The sequence below is a fragment of the Acromyrmex echinatior genome, chromosome 12 (assembly GCF_024713525.1).
Source record: "Acromyrmex echinatior isolate Ae372 chromosome 12, ASM2471352v2, whole genome shotgun sequence".
NCBI classification, from domain to species: Eukaryota; Metazoa; Arthropoda; class Insecta; order Hymenoptera; family Formicidae; genus Acromyrmex; species Acromyrmex echinatior.
Genome location: NC_141863.1, coordinates 2,740,722 through 2,762,289, shown reverse-complemented (window position 1 = coordinate 2,762,289; position 21,568 = coordinate 2,740,722). Strand labels below are relative to the sequence as shown.

The following is a 21,568-nucleotide window of genomic DNA, read 5'->3' as shown; positions in this document are numbered from 1 at the left end:
GAAAAGTTTGTTCCGTCGTATTATTTATTTTTCTACAAAAAGTTATCCCCTCGCAGATGCGTGTCAGTTGTACCACGACTTACCAGACATTTCGTAGATGTGTACGGTTACGTATATGCGACTAGTATTCGTATGGAGATAAAAGACAGACCGTACATTCGTCGTACCGTGTTACGCTGCGCACCGTGACAAATGTAACGCAAATTGTGGTACATTAGTGTAAATGAATGCGGACGAGTCGGTGGTATGCAAAGTGAGCTGCCTACCCGAACTATATGTATATATATATATACATATATATATGTATATACATAAATGGGTAGGTATACATATGTATGTATGTGTGCTCTTACTTTATATTTTGTGTACGTATTGTATTATATATCTAAAATATAAAGACATAAATCAAGCATACATACATATATACGTACGTGTGTGTATGTGTGTGTGCTTAGTACATATGTCTATGTATTCGCGATCTCGCGCGGTAATATAAAATTGAATTCGGTGGATACGTATCCCTAGAACTCACGATGAGAGATAGGAAGAGAACGAAGATGGGAAACGCGAAAGAAAAAAAAAAGGACTCGAGCGGAAAACGTTTTTCCTCCGCCTTGACGCCGCGAGTGGCCGTTTCGCGGCGAAGCGATTTATCAAAAATTGTTTCTAGACCGAGCGTTTCATTTCCGGGATAGGTCACGCGTGAAAGTTTACCGAGTTCGCGATGGCGGGCGATCCGTTGATTCGCATTAAAAGTTGAGTCCGCTACTTCATCCTCCTTACTTTTCTCATTTTTTCGTTCCCTCGTAAAATTTATTCCAGACGATACCGGTGATTCGCGGCGATTGTTGCGTCGCAACACCGATTTGTTAGCTTCGTCGTTCGATTTTTTCCGTGTCATTTGTCTTCATCGCAACAACGGCAATCGCCGTTAACATTTCCATAACGGTTGTCCCCTCACGCGAGAATAGTCTTTTTGATTAAGCGCGATATTTCCCGGTTCTTTCACGCCATATGAAATGATCTCCCTCATTAAATTCTGCACAATATCCCCGCTGGTACTTCATTTCGATTATTACGCTATTATCACGAAAAAAGCCCTCGCCCCTTCGCGGTATCCTCTTATATTCCGTTTCCTCCGGTTCTCTTACCATGAGATTACATTCCCAAGCGTATTTAACTTTGTCCCGCCTCAGACCTCTTTCCATTTTGTCCGCGACGGAAAACACGACAGAGAAAACACGCGGAGGCAAACTCTCGAGAGTTTCGTTCATTTGTTCATTTCGTCGACATTCGTATGTATTCTGGCGATCTGTTATGTATAATACATCGTTTCAAGTTATTGATGTTATTTCGTTAAAAAAAAAAAAAAATACTTTTTACATCAAAGTAAGAAAGATTAATTTTATATTTGGAAAAAAAATTTGTCTTCCTTTCTCATTCCTCCTCTTTATTTATTATGTTATTAATATATAACAATTTTCCGTTTTGAGGATAGTACGAGTCCTAAGATAATAGCCAATGTGCCATTTGAATAAATGGCGATTAAATAAATGGCGATTGATAATTAGATGTCCCTTTGCCTTTTTATGCTTTTGTATATTTAATAAATTAATTATGCAATAAATACATACATATATTCTTTAGAATAACCGTATACATATGAATATTATACATCAAATATGACAAAAAACACCATCACTTCGATCAAAGTTAAATGTTTCAAACAACACGATATAAATTCTTTATTAAATAAATTTATTTCAGATATGATTGAAACTTAATATTATTTGAAATCATCGGCGTTCTCTGTCATATTTAATTATGTAATGCTAATTATTTATATTCCATTCAATACATGGATAAAATGATAGATCTTTTAAAGATTCTATCTTTTATCTCTCATATTTTCAGAATCAGGTACCTATTCACCTTTCCATTTCAGCCATTTGTAAATTTGCACACGATAGACGTATAGATTCTAGCGATGCGACGTATAGAAAAAGCGATCGTTCACGAAACGAGCTTTATCCCTCGGGATATTCAGATAAGCAATACTTTGCATGATTCCGGTAAGAGCGATCTATAATCCGGGGTGAAAGGCGGCCTCCCGTCTAGGAAGAACAGTGAAGTGATCGAAATTAAACCAGTCACGTGGAAAAAGGCGCCGTCTCCAAGGCTCAAAAGGCGAAGAAGAGGAGAAAAACGTCGACACGTCGAGCATAGGACAATCGATACTCGGCCGCGTTTCGACGTCAGCGACGTCGCGGTGCTCGAATCCACGACTTTCTTCCCTACAGCCTTCTTCTTCTCTCCTTTCTCTCCTCGTTCCCTTTTCACCTTCGCTACCTAGCCTCCTTCTCTTCTCTTATTATTCCATTTCATTCCACTCCACGTCGTAGCTGCTCTCGTAATGTCGGGGGCTCCTTCTCACGTGCCTTACGTACGTACGTACGTACACTGCGTAAGTAAGAAGTTTCCACGTGTATAAACCAACGATCTTATAAATACGACGATCGTAAAGTCGGTGCCGACGAAAGTGACGCGGAACGGCGGAACGGCGGAACGACGGAACGCCTCCGTCGACGTCGGCTCATAAACTTTCAGCGCTCGCAATCGCACGCCAGCGAAATATGAGAATACCGACGGCCTGGTTATATACCTCTCCAAAATGCTTCGGCAGAGAAAAATATATATGTCTTTTTTAAATACATACTATAAGTACATATTTAACATATATATATACACACTTAAATCGGAGTAATATCACGAAAAGCATTTGTTGATATTAAATTTAATTGCATATCGTTTAGCTCTTAAAATCTAAATTTATAGTATAGAATATATATTTGCAAAATGAATCCAGTGACGCTAGAATGCAAATAACAAAATCGTAATAATTGTAAAGGAGGAAAATAGAAGCAGTTTTTCTTCAAACTCGCGTGCATTACCATTCACGGCCCTGTATTGTATTACTAATGATTTCGACTTCTCAAATATCCCACGATAAAAGCGTTATACATATACTGGACTTCATGTTGCTGGATGCTAAAAGCTAAAAGCAAGCTTTACAAAAAAGATTAAGGAGTAGCAAAAAATAATGTGTGTGCACGATACAATCCACACACTAACTCTCTTTGTTCAAGCACAATATTTCACTTCTGCACATACGTATTTTAACATGATTCTGTATGAGTTTCGCGTATAGTTGTACTAAAAATATTTACATTAACGAGACATAATCTTTTTGTAAAATTATGCAACGATTATACCCTCCACGAACATATATTAACAAATCAGAATACTATCCTTTCAATGTATGCAATGTAGTTACATCACAAGCAATCAAAACTTGAACTATACCTCAGAGAACTTATATCAATTCTTGACTGCTAAGATATTACTGTTACAAAGTTATTGTAGAACGCATTACCTCAACTCTAGCATAAACGTGTTAAGACGTGTTAAACGGCTTTCTGTCTTATGAAGATTAGTGTAAAATTAACAGAAATAAAGATGTAGTTAAAAAAGCACTATTATTTAGCAAAATTATAACAAATAAAATGTTTTTTTTTTTTTCTAAAAAAAACTCATTTCCATTTAAGAGACAAGTGGAAAAATATTCTCCACAATAACGCTCTTTTCCATCCTTTTTACTTTCTATTTCTCTGGTAAAAAGAGAAATAAAAATTTATGAATGTATACAAACATTACAAATATTAAAAAAAAAAAATATTGCATAAAAAAATACCTATAAATACCCAAAATGTCTGTTTTAAAGATAGTTTGAGAGAAAGCTGGTTCGCGGCTACTAGACAATATACTATACACCTGCAATATAAATAAAACACATACCCATGCATACGCAAACACATGTAGTGGCATTAGTAGCCTGATGTTTAAAGATGCGGGTGTTTCCTTCCCCCGCGAGTTTTAAAAAGGGACTCTCTCACGGGGCGCCGGCACGTTACTCGGCTGTAGTCTCGTAATTGCCATCCCACGTCGGGCGAAAAACGGGAAGTAGTATGCACGAGTAATATGGAGAACTGCTTTGCGGAAGAAGAGAGAGAGAGAGAGAGAGAGAAGCAACCTCTTGCCCTAGGAAGTAGCGGCAAAGGTGTTACCCGCTGCTGGCTCGTCATGGTGCACGATTACGCTCGTTGTCGTTCCTCGCATAGCGGAGTCAGCGGAGACCCGACTACGCCCGACACTCCCGACGCACACAGCCAGATGTAAGTAAGCTCATTAGAAACGCAACCCGCATTTGCCATTTTCCACGAGCAACGTTATCCCGAAATATTTTCGTGCGCTCTTATACGCTACCTCAACCACCTGATTTCTGCAGTTCACAAACGGTATCACAAAAAGATGTGACGCAGCCTATACCGTATTATTTTTTCATCGTCAATTTTTCAAGATTATTGAAAAAAATATTCGTACAGTACAATATCGATTAATTAAAATAATTTTAAAATATTTATACATTTCTAAACCTTCATGAAGATAATTAATAAATAATGGACAGTAAGATTATACTCAAATGCTACTTTATACAGAATTACGTCCAAAAAAGTACAAGAAGCTTATCTAAAATATAACATCTCATTTTATACTGGATTAAAAACCTGAGTGCGCAAACGAACCGAGCTCTATATATGTATATATGTGCGTGTGTGCGTGTGTGTGTGTGTGTGTGTGTGTGTGTGTGTGTATGTGGCAGTCCTTATCGAAAAAAGTGTCGCTTCTTTGCACGGGATTGTGTGGACATATATCTAGCTGGAATATGAGCCGAATACAAGCGGACTGTCTGCTTTTCACTTTGAATTCTCATCCCCTTCTTTAACCTAGTAATTTTAATATTGCACGTAGCGTTGATTCCGCGCCGAAAATGCAAACGAGTTGTCCCGCAAAATGCGAATTGCCATCACAAACTGAAAATCTTGCCGCAAGAAGTAAGCATGTCATTATTGCGGGAGAAACGAGAAATATGTAAAAAAAAAAAAAAACCGAGAGTTGTAAAAAATTCTAGTCATTGCAAAATTTATTTCCTGCACGGCGCACTTTAACAATTGTAAATAAAATAAAATTAAAGTTTAAAAAACCCAATATAAGTTAAAGTAAACAAAGATTGCAAGATTTTATTTCCAAATTCCTAAAGTAAATTTTTACACACCACACACACACACACACACACACATACAAATGTTAAAATATTTTCGCATTTGCAAAACAAACACGTAACATTTATAGAAAATTACTGCGATAGCAGATCAATAAACATGCCGTGCAATTGTAAGCAAGGCGAGATCAGGTAACGATATTTTCATTTAAATTTGGATTATAATACATTCATATATTTAGCTGTAATTTTAACTGCAAATGGAATATATTTTTTATGCAATATTAAAAAAAATCTATGATTTATTATTTTCTCTCTTTTATCAAATCTACCTCAATCTCCGCTTTAAATTATTATATAAAAAATATTGTGCGCCACAAAATATCGTTCTTTTGTAACAAAAAAAATACCAAAAATATCACAAACAGTAACGTAATCCGAATCCCAAGTGTACACGTAGTAACGGAAATAGTTATTGAAATGCAAATATTTGCTGAAATGTATTTTTCAATGTATAAGTTTCATACTTGCTTTGTACCACATGTAGCTAATATTCGCGTTAGATATTAGATACATAATATTTAAACGCTGCAGCACTTTTCCAGCTTTAAAGCAAATAGAATAGTTTTGAAAAAATATGAAATTATATTTTTGAAAAATACTAAAGAGAAAGAATAAAAGATAGAAAGAATGTAAAATATATTAATAGAGTTCAAAAAATTATATTTTTATTTACGTATACAATATACATATATGTATTGTATACATATATATGCTTATGTAAATCTTAATTGGTGTTGTATTTTTATCAAAGAGAAACTTTTAATCCTTTGCGGCACAGCGTCTCACACCTTTTTAACCTTAGTTTAGTTTTTCAGTTTCGAACATATTACTACAATGACAAGAACTTTATCAGTGTTTACAACATCAATTATTATAAAAAAAATCGTGGAAACATTCCTATTGCACATCCAATGTGGCGGATAAAAAAATTAATAATTTCTTGATTTTAATGAAATTTGTTACTCGGGGTCGCTGATTACGAATCTGATCTCATATTTTTAAAATTCAAGATGGCGGACAAAAAATTAAAAAATTAGTTCTGGAGCTGTAAAATGGGATCAAGTAGGCTTATTGCAAATTTAAAATCAAAATTAAAAAATTGAAATTAAAATTAAAATTAAAATTACTCGATTACCCCATTTTACAGTCCAAAACTAAATTTTTAATTGTCTGATATTAATTACTGAGCTCTGGTATTAATTACTGAGCTCTACGGGTAGTATTCTAAAATCTGCAAGTTTTGAAATGGTCTCATCGCTCAACGCTGTATTTCGACACGAATTGCGAAAATCATAAATTACACTGAAAAGCGTTCTGTCCTAGAAAGCCTAATATCCACTTATCACCGCTCATCATTACGTTCGTTGTCATATCCGGTACCAATGATGCGCCGCGCCGGTGGCTCTATGAGAGCACGCACAAATGCGTGCCGAATGCTCTCGGTTTAGAAATACATATCTATAGATATATGTATGTTTTTTTCCCTCGTTAAACTGACCGTATATATATATATGTATTCTGTTCAAGCTGTTAAAAATTCTATAACGTTTAGCATACGTATATAGACAAGCTTTCGTATATATTTAGCCGTCAGTGTTCCAATTTTCGGCTGCCGCTATCTATCGTTCGCAAGCCACCTATCCCTTTGTCATCGACTCTTTTATTAAATTTGAAGCCGTCCGACATGTTAACATTTATTTATGGGCTAACGGATGCCGATAAACATGAAAATTAATGATCGCGCGATGACAAGCTTTTGATACTGGGAAAATTTTTGCATAATCATTTAACGCACCGTTCAATTCATTTCGTGATAAATGAAAAAGATAATAATCACGTCGCGATTTCAAACTTTTATTGTGTCGTTAATATATGTTGGCAATTTCGAAAGCTATTAACAGCATATTTTATACATTAGGCCAATAATAACTCATGTCTTGGTCGAAATAAAATTTTCCTTTTTATTTGCGTTATAAAAATCCTTGTTACACTCCGTTCGAAGTTGCATTGTTATCGCGACGAAAAATAGGGAATATTTTTCTAATTAATTTGTTTACCGAGCGCACCGTTTTACCTACATGCTCCATTATTAGTTTAATATTTCGCAAAATAATAAAGCCAGAGATTTTTATTCGTCGGAGAGAATTAAATAATACGGATATATAAAATGTACGAGCGTTATACTGTCGTAACGGGGCGGGCGTTCGCGCAACATCAGCGTGCGGCAGCGTGCGGCAGCGAGCCATAACTCATGAAACGGCTATCGCTCGGTTTCCAGGGAACCGTAGATCACCGGCATCGAGTTAAAATTCAACGACGCGACGCGGAGGGATGTGAAATTTTCGCGCGCGACAATTTTACACCGGCGAAAAATGAACGAAACGGATTCGTCCATCGCATCGTCCCGTTCGACAGTACGATACCCATGACCAAGACAACATGCATGACTCGTGTGCGCGACAATAAATCAGTTATTTCCCTCGTCTTCTCCATCATTCCACCGCATCACTGCACCGCGACGAACGCGACGGCGTTCTTTTCACCGCGCTGAGAAACGAACCTAATATCACACGAAGGCGTTCATATAATCTGGAAAATTCATACGTGGGTATCGCTCGTTATCGACGTACATTTCGAAAGAGCCCTTCTATCTATCCAAAGCCAGCTTTACACAGGCACATATGTACACACGTGCCTGGGCTATGTGTACATACGTACATACGTGCATACGTACATACATACATACATATACCGCCGCCGCGCCGGTGTACTGCGTTTGTCTCGTTTATCTCTTTTATTTCATATTGGTATATCTCGGGAAAGCGATGTCCCGCAGCTATATCGCCGTTCGCAAGTACCAGGGCGTGCAGCATCTGCAATTTTCTATACGACGACGACGTACACACCTGCACATTTTTCTCCGCGGCAATGTTGCGTGCGCGCGTGCGCAGTTTATACTCCCTCGGCTTCGTCTCTTTTCGATATCGGATGTTTATGTGACAGCGAGGCGAATTAAACGTTCAAGCGTCGCTGCACATTCTCACGTGGTATTCATTTCTTTGTTTCAATATCAGATACTGGCAGGATTTGCTAAATTGAAAAAAGTAAGCGGCTCCAATTATGTTTCTAAATGTAGTTTCTTTTTTAAGTGCGTTTCCTGCATGTATCCTTTACGAGACACTCGCGTAAAATTCCTGCCAAATGTGCTGACATATTTATCATATTTGCAAATTTCTTAATCAACTTAAAGTTCAATCTTCTTTTAGATTAAAAGATAAAACAAATTGTCGATGTATTAATTTCCTATTTTGGTGCAAGTCAATATATTTAGATGTCTTCTAGTATATCAATCTGTACGTTACAAACGTGTTCGATTCAAATTTAAATAAATAATTTATTGTCAATTTCCATTCCTGAAGTTGAAATAGATTCGATATCAAAAATTTATTCTTTAACGTTAGGAGAGCTCTTTTTTGTCCTTTTAATCCTTTACAATTTCGGTACAGCTGATCGACAATACCATTAATAAAAATCGATTTCAAATTGTCTTAGACAATTAATAAATCCGTAGATAAAAAGTTTCTTCACCTTAGGTCTGAAACATAGCTTGTGTAATTGTCACTTATCTCCTCATTTGTAAATTCTATCACGGAGGCGAAATTGTACGTGGGAGGAAAGGGAACAAAACAGAGTAATTACCGACGTTACCCCCATCTCGTTTTCAGGACACACGGGATTAACTGCGGATATATACCATACACGCAAATATTCCGAGAATTCGCGGCTATCTGCGCCATTTCCCTCTCTCCGTATCATTCGAATGAAATGTCCATGCGATATCGGTCAGGTTGTGGATTTATCGCCGCTTAAATGCTTATCGATAGTTAGCTTTTGTTTTGCACGCTTGAAAACTTGCTATTCTCGCGATGCTAACGACAATCTGACACAACGAATTAACGAATTGACGCCTGTCAACGATGTATGTAGGTAACTAAACTTACGATATCTCGTTTATCCGATTTATTTGAGATATCTGTACACATACATATATATATATATATATAGATCGATCTTCGTGCGTCTTTACTCATAACTTTACTCATACAACCGCAACGATTCGAACGTTATGTATCCGTTTGCTTTTCTTGCGACAGCTTCGTAAACGAACGACAGATTACGCACCTGCAACCATATATACCTATATATCTGATAGCCGAAGTTGTATGACTTTGATAAACATGTTATAACGGCAGCCAAGTGTACATATCGCGTTTTCGCTGTAGTCCTATTTCGATCTTTCGTTCGATCGAATTCTTCTAAAATTAGATTTTTTTTTCAAAAGGTAATCTTTCAACAAACTAAAATGTTAATATAAAAATTTGTTTTCATCAGGTCATAAATAGCACACGTTTTAAAAAAAATTTAGATTTCAGATTAAATCTTTGGAAGTTATATTGCATAACAATACTATTCAGAACACAAAAGTTTGGTAAATATTTTATATGCAAGATAGATACACAAAAAATGAAAACCAGTTTTATAGTCTGTTAGATTTTCGTATATGTATATATTATATATATATAATGTATTACATGCACACGTATGTAACTAGCAGTTAAAATGTCGTACTCTTTTTTTTTTAATCCATTCTCTAAATTATATTTCTTCAGACCGAAGACCTTTCAATTATATAAGCAATAATTTTAATGTTATACAGTTTCCTTAAAATTACCAGACACGTACAATGTAAAATTTATAATACCGACGGAATACCGGTCGGTGGTATTTTCCATAAGAAAATGACGGAAACGTATTCATAAAAAAATACGTTGCCTAACGTAGAATAAAAACTATCGAATCGTTAATTTCACCTTCGCTTGTGCCACACGAGAGTGTGCTTCCTCATGTATGCGGGTACTTTCTCCGCTCAATTTATACTCTCGATGTATATCCCTCACCTTATATCACTATGCGAGCAATTTCCTAACGCTATCGACCACCGAACTGCGAATGTCAGACTTGGTACTAAATATATCCAGTTGTTATTAATTACGGTCTTCACAAAATCCGTAACCAGGCCACCTGGTTTATCGCATTACAGAATCGCCTCTAATAGCAAACGCAATGTAATCTGATAATAAAATACAACGTTAAGTAAATTAACAAATAATTCATCCATAAAAATCCGCTCACTGAATACTTTCACATGATTGTAAGAATTAAATAAAAATCTAATTTAGTTGATAATTCGCAATGGAATTCCAAACAAAAGTTTACATAATTTAACGTGTCGATTAAGATGGAAAAATTTTTTTCATGAGAATTACATTTGTACAGATGAAATGTTTTTTGTATTCGTGCATTTCCGAAATTTCTGTCGTTAAGATTCAAGTCTAAATAACATTAAGACAATTGTTCTTAACATTGTTCTTAAAGTATACGAAGTATTAAAAGCATTATTAGGCAAATCGTATTCTCCTTGTTTCAAATAAGTTTCTAAATTATTAAAAGATATTTTTTTTTTAATAAGCGAAAATATGAAACTCAATTATAATCTGGAAAGCAAGAATGATACTTATTACTGAACACTTTCGACTTCTCTTCCAATACGCTAATCGAGCGGACATTACACAGGCGTTCCGTACAGTGCAGCGTATGCGGATCAGAAATCGACACGACCTGGGAGACCCTACGATACGATGCGGTGCAGTGCGATGCGGTGAGGTGCGGTGCGGGGCACTGATCGGTTGGATGAACGTCGGTCGCGAGGACGAAAGGGGCGTCGTCCTCGCGAGACGATCAATCACCTCGAAAGCATTCTTCTCTTCCTTCTTTTACTACACACCTCTCGCTCCGTTGAAATCGCTCGTCAGCCGCAGGACTATTGGCTGAACGAACGAGAATCCACTCGACAACCTCATGCTGGTAGCATAGCGACGGTTATCCGCTACTAGAAGAGAAAATATCCTTAACCGTATAGCTATTGATCATTATAGTTTACTCATTGTGTGCTTGAATCTACGAGAATCTAATTAGCAGGGCGCTATTATCTGCTTTTGTGTTATTTTCTTGAAATAACATAAAAGCGAGAGATTGATTTTTCTACAATTTTTCTAGATTTGTAAATCCAATATTATATTTCGTAATTTGATTTTATATTAGCTTTTTGGACTGAACGACATTTATAATCTTATATCGTGCGAGCATGTTGAACTACTTGGTTTTAAAATAATTAGGACAAGTTCAAAAATATAATATTTTAGGAAAAGTTCACATTCCGATTTATATCTCATTAATATTTGGAATGTAGATATAAAACTTATTACATTAAAAATTAAAAGCACATTTTCAAAACAGGAATTTATAATATCTTTTAATTTTATACGAATTAAGAATGAAAAACAATAATTTCTGTATTATGTATATTATTTCTAAAAGTATGTAAATTATTATCATAACCTCACAGGAATGAGGATTCTTCAAATAGCTAATAAACCGTACAATTTATGGTCTTCACAATCCTGTTAAAAAAAGGTACTGGAATGCTTTAACGAAGATTTCTCATCGTTCACAATTTTCCGGAAACAAGCGATATAAATGTCGCTATTGACAATAAAGTGTGACAACTTTTACTAATAGTTTCGGGGATCAACCAACGTTGGGCAACGTATTTTGGAACTTATTGTACTTCGTTTTATCTTCGTTTCGAAGATTTTCTTTGATAAGTACGCTTTGATAAGTACAAACTTCTTCTTTAGAAATATTTAATGGAATGCTATTATTTGTCGTATCTTTCTCAGTCTCAACATTCCCCTCGTGGTATTTAAATCTCTAAATTGAGTTCATGTTAAAGTTAGGTCATTTGAAACGAAGTCAAAGGCAAGACTTCTTAGCTGTCTAGAGTTTGAAAGCGTATTCCACCAAACAGTTTAATTTGCACGTGACGTTTATTAATTAAATTAAACTTTAAAATAAGTATCTTTAAAATTTAACGATATCCGTTCGATTGTCAACTGATAATTGAAAATTCGAATATACATATACATATATCGATGTATATATCGAAAAGAGAACTTTCCAAGAAAATTAACATCGTATATATGGACATAACTTTTATGAAACCAGTTGTTGAAACAAATTTTATCATGCTGCAACTTTTTCAAAAAATATTACAAATGTCATTCTAATATTTTTCTCTAAGATTAATCACTGAATTACAATTCCCATTGAATATCTATTTTAAAATAGTATTTTCTAATCTCTTCCATCGTTGTATAGACAATGATAATATTTATCGACATAGAACATTATTGAAATCATTCGAAAGCTCGCAAGAGAGATAATCTGTTCAAATACATGCGATAAGATAAATTTTAAATAGTAAAAGAATTGTAAAAAGTTTTTATTATTATAGAAGATTTATATTATATTGTCAACATCTCGCGATAAATGAAAAATTTTTTTATCGTATTGTGTAAAATTTATATCGTGATTTATGCATGTCAAAAAGCTTTTATTCCGAGAAAGATTATATATATATGTATATATATATATGTAATAATTGTATAATAACAAACAAATAAAAAATTTTAACTTTACTTTTAAATTTAAAATTAATTTTAATATTAATTTAATTTTACACTATAAAATTTAGCATGTTTTATAAAAACGTTTTGTGCCTTCCTTTACTGTAATATCAAAAATTGAAAGCAATAATTTTTTGCAAACAATAACATATTTAAAATAATATATTTTACATTTATCTTATATTTATAATGCTATTAAAATAAAATCCGTTGTAATACTATTTAATATAAAAAATAAAGTTGTCGATTTTTCACATTTTAATTTATAGCTTTAATTTGCCTTTTATTTTCGGTTTATATAAAAGATTATCTCAATGTTCTTGCTCAAGAAAAGTTAACTTTCAATTAGTGAGACAAATTGTCCACAAAGAGTTGCCAATTTGTTTCCAAATATATTGCATATACAATAATTGTTACATTTTGTTTATTATCGTTGTAATACTTGTGCTAGCAGTTAAAACACGTGTTGTTTGCGATATTAAAAACTTTAAAAACGCAACAAAGAAAGTACGAAAAAAAGAGAGGAGAAGAGTGAGGAGAAAATCTCTAATTTCCATCCTTTATATTTATCTCAACTAGTTATTGTTCGTCATTCGAGCGCGACGCAAAATTTGTACACAGAGCTTTCGAGGCAAAGAGAAATATTTTCTTTGTGACGGTCAGCGAACGTGCCGCTTCGCTGATATTTGTCGAATACATATACGGTTGAGTTCGCATACATATCAAAACGCGAGAATAGAATAGTTCGCGTTTGATCTCGCAGAGAGTTCTCATTTATTTCCGACGTAAGGGTATTTGCGTGAATGTAAATCTCCTACCGTCCAGATATACCTTTAGCGTACGCTACTAAATGGGATACCTACCTCTAATGCAGAATTAAGTTACTCCCTAGTTACAGATGCAGTTTCCTCATATCGCTTCCGGACCTAAATCAACTTCATAATTACATATAAAATAATCTGGTGTCAACCTATATAATTTTCGATTTCATCAAAATTTAAAATTGTCAGAATCAAAACGTACATAAGAATCGAATCTTTCTTCCACAGATGTAATATGAAATATATAATATATCAAAATCATTAAATGCACGTCTTTAATTACAGCTTCCTGAATCAACTTTTGAGATAATTTTTTTCCTCAACAAAAGCAAGAAATAGAAAACAATGGAAAAGTCATTTATCGTACTTTTTAAATTTATAATAACGTATATCTTTAAAAAAATTGTCAAAAATGAAAACTCTGCTAAAATGAAGATTACATGAAGCAATTTAAAGAATATGATAATGTTATTAATTTTCTTTTCTTGAAGCTTGAATTATTATAAGCCTTTATTTATTATTTTCAATTGTTGATTATTTTGTAGATGTTATTAAGAACATTTTCGTTAACAACAATATAAATTCGAAATCAACAGAAAAATTTCAAAATGTAGTCTTATATCAGTTTGTTTCCAAATAACACAAATAAACTATTTAAAATCTAATATTCACTAATCTAGTATTCACTTTTTTGTTTACTTTTTTTGTTTACACTTTGATTGAATTAGCGTAATCTGTTTGAAATAAGCTCTGAAGAATTCCTTTCCGATAGTCAACACAAAATTCTATACAAATATATCTTTTGGCTGCTAATAGCTCCATTAGAATACTATAGTATACAAAAGTTATTTCGATTTCATTTTGAATTTATATAGATTAGAAAAAGATTACTTTTTAAATCTGAAAAAGAGCTCTCAGTTTGGTGTGACATAAAAGTGAAATGTTTTAGGACTCTCAGGAATATTTTTAGAACGTAAACAGGAACAGAAATTTATTTCATAAGTCAGGAATAAGAAAAGAATCCTTTTTGAACTTTCTGTGCTATCTGGGTTGCTATTCAGTCGCTATCAATCGGTATCAATTGCTTATTTCAACTTTGAAAAACATCATGAAAAAATCTTGGAGAAAACACTACACTATTTTATAATCTGTTGGCTAAACTTAAAAATTTTATAAATGAAAAAATTTTGCACTTTATTGCAGATAAAGCGAATGCACGACAAAATAGCAGGACTTATTTACAAGCTCCTTTTTATCAAACAAATCCAGCATGTATAAAATATTCTTCTCCATTACGCTAAAAAATATTTTAAAATAAAATAAACTTGTTCTAACTAATCAAAAGTAAAAAAAAATACAATAGTAAAAGTTTTAATATTATTATAAAAAATTTCGTTAAATTAATCAATAAACTCTTGAATTAAACAAGCAATTATAAGTTTGTAATAAATCATTTTGCAAAATATAATTTACATATAATATTACAAGTTATATGTGCAATTATTATATCAACTTTTTTATCCTTTATGTATATACGTATAATGTTTAGCATTCAAATTGAAATGAAATTATTAAATGAATATGAACTACAGATTTAACTGCGATGATTTCATAAAATATTTAGACTTACAATCAGTAGATTACTAATTCGATGATGTTTCATGCTTAAAAACAAGCTTGAATAAACTATTTATTTTTATCATAAAGATTATCTTCTTTATTTTTCTTTATTTATCTCTCTATTTATATTATAAAAACAATAAATAAAGAAAAAAGAGATGACGCCTTAAAAAAATGTTTTCTTAAGATTATTTTTGTTACGGTATTGCATGAATTTCTAAGTACATACACTTCCAAATGTGTTTTTAAAATACGACTGGATTAGTAAGGCAACAGTTAACGGAATATGTTGTTAGCAGATATGACGTTAGAATAGTATGTAACATGTTTTAGCAACTCATTGGCATCTTTCATTGAAATAGTGATGACGTACTAAGATCAATATGAACGTAGCAGCAGCGATAATATTGTACATTACGGATTGAAAATGGAAACGTTTGAAATCTGAAAATTTGGAAATTTTCTTATCACGAAAGATAAGATTAACCGTATAAAAAAATTTTTCAAAAATACAAATAAATATTAAATAATGATAAATACACAAATATAATAGACTATTATACCGAAACTTAATGAAAAACGTTACATATATTTTTTATAATGATAAATTAAATATATATGTATATAAGAGAGAAAGAAATATGTTTATAGAGTGAATTAATAACAATTAATATTATTGCATTTAAAAAGAAACAATGTTTAAATGTAACGCAATTCAATTTAATAAAAATTCCAGAACTCATTACGCTCGCAAAATGAATTCGACGTGATAATAAAAAAAAAAAAATCGGCGACGATGGACAATAAAAATTTACATTTCCGTTGCTAATTTGACCAAGCGATTTAGCTCAATTCAGCAGAAATAAATTTTACTGTGCGCTACCACACTTTGAGGAATAAAATTGCATTAACCGTCGGTAGCGAATCGCCAACGGCATGCCCGACGAGGATACGTTATACCCGAGCTATCGTTTACGGTACATTTACGCTACTTAGCGAACTTCCAATTCGAAGTCGAAGCCCGAATCCTATATCCTACATCCTATATCCACATCGAACGCCAGAAGAATAATTCAAGCTTCGACGATCGAGGTGCAGAGAGGCGAAGGGATGGCTCTTCTTAGTGCACGCAAACTTAACGCACACAGTGTGCAGTGCACAGAACACACATCGGACTCGAATGCAGACACTGCCGTTGTTGACGCGGTCTCGGAGCTTAACAAAGTTCTTCCGAGTCCTAACGAGCTTACTCTTGGCGAGAACCAGTCGAGTATATGGCTTCCGTCTCTCCTTCCGTAGCAAATGGTTAACCTACATACCCTGCCTCGAGATTACTTACATTCCAATCGAACGTAGTTAGACGCGACTTGCCATACTCGAAGACACCCTCACGCATGCCCTATCATGGATTTATAACAGGCTTAATATACATTTCAATGTCTTTTACATGTAGTAATGACATCTTAATATCCCGCTGATGTAAAATATATTCAGATTTAGGCATTTCCATTGCGAATCAAATACGATATTAAGCACTAATACCAAGCTAACTGCCAGTATATTACATATTTGTTTCTTTTAATATTTTAATTGAATAAACGATCTCGATAATATCCGAGATCGTCCGACCGCAGTTTGTACGGCTCTAAAAATAATTCTTAGGTCAGGATATTCCTGACATTTGTGACGCGAAGGGTACACTACGGGAAAGCGCTCAATTTCATCTCGAACGAGTCTGGCTGACTAACTACGTATGTATGTATGTAACCCCCGTTCCTCGCTGCCCTACCGTAATTGAATACTCAATAGGATTTACCAAAGCGGACCGCGCGGCGCCGTGCCGCGGCGTGGCGCGGCGTGGGCGAGCCGATCGACAGGACACACGCCAATATTTGATCCGCGTCAAAAGCTTCGAGGCGGATCCACCACCGACACGGCGAATTTCCAACGGTCGTTAACCCCCGCGCTGATCGCGCTGTCTCGCCGCCGCAGCGGCGTGTGATCCTCTCCCTCTCTACCTTCCGCTCGGGTAAACTTCCGAAAAGCCGTCATCCCCGATTTGACGGAAATTATCGATTGTATCTTTGTTTACGATAAAAAGTGACGCGTGCGACCTATGGCTATGAAAACCTATGGCGACAATCTCTGTACATGTATGAAGCTTTTTTTCGACGAATAAATTTTTAAGTGACAGATTTGATTTCGTCCAAAAATGAGCATAGTTAAAAAAAAAAAAAAGTTGTTTCTTCTAAATTTTAAAATTAAGTTTTTCATCTTGGTAAAACGTAAGAATATATCATATACGTTCAGAAATATTTTGTACGTCTCACCTGCACGTCTCGCCGAAACGTGCCGAAACCTGCATTTAGGCACGTTCTTCCTTTGCTCGTCCTTCGCTCATCCAAGTCCAACGCTACCCCCCCGCGTGTGTCTGTGTTTAGCCTAACCATTCTACTCGTTTTGGAGAACGTTCGTCGCGCCACACAACCAAATCCACAGGTGCGGTTGCTTTAGGGTGCTCACATCGTGCGGAAGTGCCTTTGAATGAATAGAGCGACCGTCGACAGCGCGTGAATGCACCGTAGGAGACACGTATGAAAGTCACCGACTATCCGGTACAGAATGCGACCTCTCGGAGGGACAGAATAACCCGGGTCGTCGCGATCCAGAAGACGAGACAAACCATTTCCCGTCGCCGCGCTACCGTTCTCACGATTCTTCCACCTTCCTCTTACGAATTCCTTATACGAATGAGAATTAAGCCGTGGTTTAACCAGCACGTTGAAGATTGCCCAAGAGATAAACGGCTGGATAGCCGAGTGGATAGGGCTCTTATCTGTGTTATCCTTCTTTAAGTTCACTCTAACCAATTTTTTTTTTTCGCTCACTCGAGAAAGACTCGGAAGAAGACGCCTACTTCGAATAAATTTCAAAACTTTCTACGTGACTTTCTCGCGAATTTGGATTAAAACTATTTTAATATAATATGCACTTGCAGATAATTTTGTGTAGAATATAAAAGATAATTGGATTTCTTTCCATATTGTTTTAAATGTATCTTTTTAAAAAATAAAAATTATGTAAAAATGAGAAAAGTTCCGAGATTAGCTCGAAATTTGCGGACGTACCCGACTTAAAATCAATTGTTCCGCAACAGAAAGTTGAAATTAATTGTCACATTGATTTCTTAATATTTATTATTAATGTTAATACATGATAAAATCTCTATTAAATAAAAATATTGTTAAAATCTGCTTGAAATGAGAGAAGAAAAGAATGATAAAGTTCATTTTTATTTTTATTAAAAGAAAAATGATTCGACATTGATAAGACGAGAAGAGGCTGACAAATTTTTACCTACAGCATAACGATGGAATCATTATGTTGCTTTTTTAGCGGAAAGGAAAGTGATCGCCTGCCATAGGTAATGGTGCGCGATAAATTCGCGGTTGGTTAGCCCGTAAAGTGTGACTATATCGACGCTTCGATTGATTAATTAGATTAATTTTAATTGAACGCCTATGTATATTCTGAAAGGCTGGCTACCGTCAATTTAGTAACTCGATAAATCTATAAAATAGCGTGGCGAAAGTGTGGCTACATTTTATTAAATTCCGTCTCGCAAAAGGTCGCCGTGTGGCATCACGTCGAGCCAAATTTAGTAATGGATCATTATTGAGTTTTGCAGCAAAGATATGGATATTCAAATTTAAGTAATTGCTTTTGCCGGCGCGTCTACCATACTTATTATCATTTCGTGATAATAAAAAAACGTTAACGTATAAATGTAAGTACTTGAGACACTTCTATCATTTCCCCTACATTAGCAACAAAAGTTTTCTACAAATTTATTTCTATATGAATTAAAAGTAATGAAATGATAAATATGTTTTCTCATTCGGTATAATTTTTTAATCAGAAATGCTATAATTTAAGCAAACATTCTTAATCTTTCTAAAATTGGAGCAATAAATTAGTTAAATAGCACTTAATTCTAAGTTTCCAATTCAATTTGCTGTGACAAAGATAATAAATTAACGAGATTACCTTGTGGTAAATATTGAAACTAACGATAAGTAACTGCAGAAATATATTATCTAATTGTCAAGATCGATATTTTTCTATTATAAGATATAGAAAATTCAAGTGCTTTAAATGCGTACGTAAAAATATTTTATATTCCCATCAATTTTATATTCCATCCTCTGAAACTTGTATTTAACAAAAATTCCTCTTCCTTTCAAAAAAATGAAAATTAAAGAATGGAATACATAAATCTACATATTTCTGAGAAATGTAAAAAAGCAAAAAGAGAGAACTTACAACGAACCATTTAACGATAGATGGAATCTGAATGGAAATGGAAATATAAATTGGTTGTTTGCACTTGACTAAAACAATATAATAGACGAATATTCTTGTTTAAATATTACTCACGATGTTTGAGGTGCAGTCTAGGAATGGGATCCTGTGGCCAAGCCACATTTTGCGCGGCAAAGCTGATCAGAGCCAAAATCCGCAGCGACGCGCTCATCCTGGAAACAAATGGCCCTGCAGGATGTCCGACAAATCAACGGTAACTTTCAAGCCTCATCATCGCTGCCACTGATCGTCATTCCTGCAATCATATAAGAGCGACTGTAATTCTGCTGTACATATATCACAAAGTTTCTAAAGTTCACACTAGTTAGAGTAGTAAAGTCATGTTGTTACATAGTTTATATGCATTATTTTATAATGCAAAATATTTCAACGTTTCTTAATCTATTGAAAACCACGATTGTGATGTAAAGATTTTAAGACAACTATTTTTATTTTCTATAAATTTTACATTATTAAATACAATATTAAACTCATAATAATTAACGATCCGATATTTGGAAAAATTGAATGCTAAACAATTTAAAGAAAAATTCAATTTAAATTTTCTTTCAGAAATATACCATTGGTTGTTGCTTGCAATTTTTTTGAAAATTAAAATATTTTAATAACTTAATTTTGCTTTCTTGGTTTTCAAAGTCGAAAGTTGTGTTCTTCTTTACATCACAATTATTGTCTATTGACATTGTCGCGCAAACGCTCTAGAATCAAAGAGAATATATCATTGAGAAAATTGGTTTCGGTCGCATATGCACGATATTCCGCATATATACTCCAAATTGAACGCATGTATTCTTTATGGCACGAAGAAAGCAGAACATAAGAAACGAGTTTAATGCCCGCTTTTTAAGCAGAACTTATATATGCATATCTTCTTGTAGAAGAAAACTACTTGGAATAAATAAGGGAAAGTACGAGCAAGGATAAAAGGCTAACGAAGAAACGGGAGACGACCACCGACTGCAACGACTACGATGAAGAAGACGACGATGTTATGCATTATGCAGAGAGGTCGCTAGCTCGAGTTTCTATTTGTCCTGGGGCTGTATACTGCCGTCTACTATCTTGATACTATGTTCAAGATTAAACGTAGTATCGAATATGTATATTTGCATTTATATAATATAAGTACATAACAGTGAATAACAGTTTATAATAATTAATGAAATGATAAATATATATTTTGTTAGTCAGTACAAGTTTTATAACAAGAGACGCTTTAAGCTCTAAGCTCTCTCGTCTCTCGACGGTTTTGGTGCTAAAAAAATTATAAATGTATATGTACATGTAAGGTGTTCATAAAAATGCAATCAAGCAATATGTGTCTAATGCTTTCTCAATCTATTCAGTCAATAATAAATCTGTTTAAGAAAAATTGATTTCAACATACTTTTTATAATTAGATCAACAATATATAAAAACGTCAATTTTCATTTATTTACTATTAGCAAGAGAATAATATCAAATTACATTAAATTTAAAATTGATGAAAAATCGATAGAACAGCTAAATATGAATTAGCTATACAATTATATATGGATTTATACACAGCCTTACATAAACCTTACTTTTTCCGTCGAATAATACATATCGCTAAAGCAACGTTTTATTATTTTTATCAATTAATAATGATTCGAATTTTCTGAACAGCTTGTACATCCTTCAGCCTTTATCCAAAGCGTAAATATCCAAAGCGAAATTATCATTCTATACTGCGCGCGCGGCGCTCATTTTTCTCCGACAAGTTTAGCAAAGTAAATGGAAACAAGATTCTAATATCCAACCACCGTGCCAGTTAAACCTCAATTTGCTCGCACGGATTTGTAAGTGGTGGTAACGTCAATCGAAATCGACATAACAACAATTACATTGTGTTGTTAAAGTATTAATTAATCTCGGCTGTGTAATCAGTTGCATTCCAATGCGGCAATGAGCCGCATTGTTACTCGACATCTGGTAGACGATCATAAATTCATGAT

At 34.1% G+C, this 21,568-nt stretch overlaps 1 protein-coding gene across 2 annotated transcripts in view; it reads right to left on the bottom strand.

The window, feature by feature from the left end:
• The window catches only part of LOC105153818 (semaphorin-1A), a 219,764-nt gene that overhangs the window by 158,889 nt on the left and 39,307 nt on the right, over window positions 1-21,568 (bottom strand). For both annotated transcript variants that reach the window (XM_011068895.2, XM_011068896.2), the window contains exon 2: window positions 19,647-19,827. In XM_011068895.2, coding sequence (XP_011067197.1) covers window positions 19,647-19,743 — 97 coding nt within the window. In that variant the 5' untranslated portion in view covers window positions 19,744-19,827. The remainder of the gene's footprint in view (window positions 1-19,646; window positions 19,828-21,568) is intronic.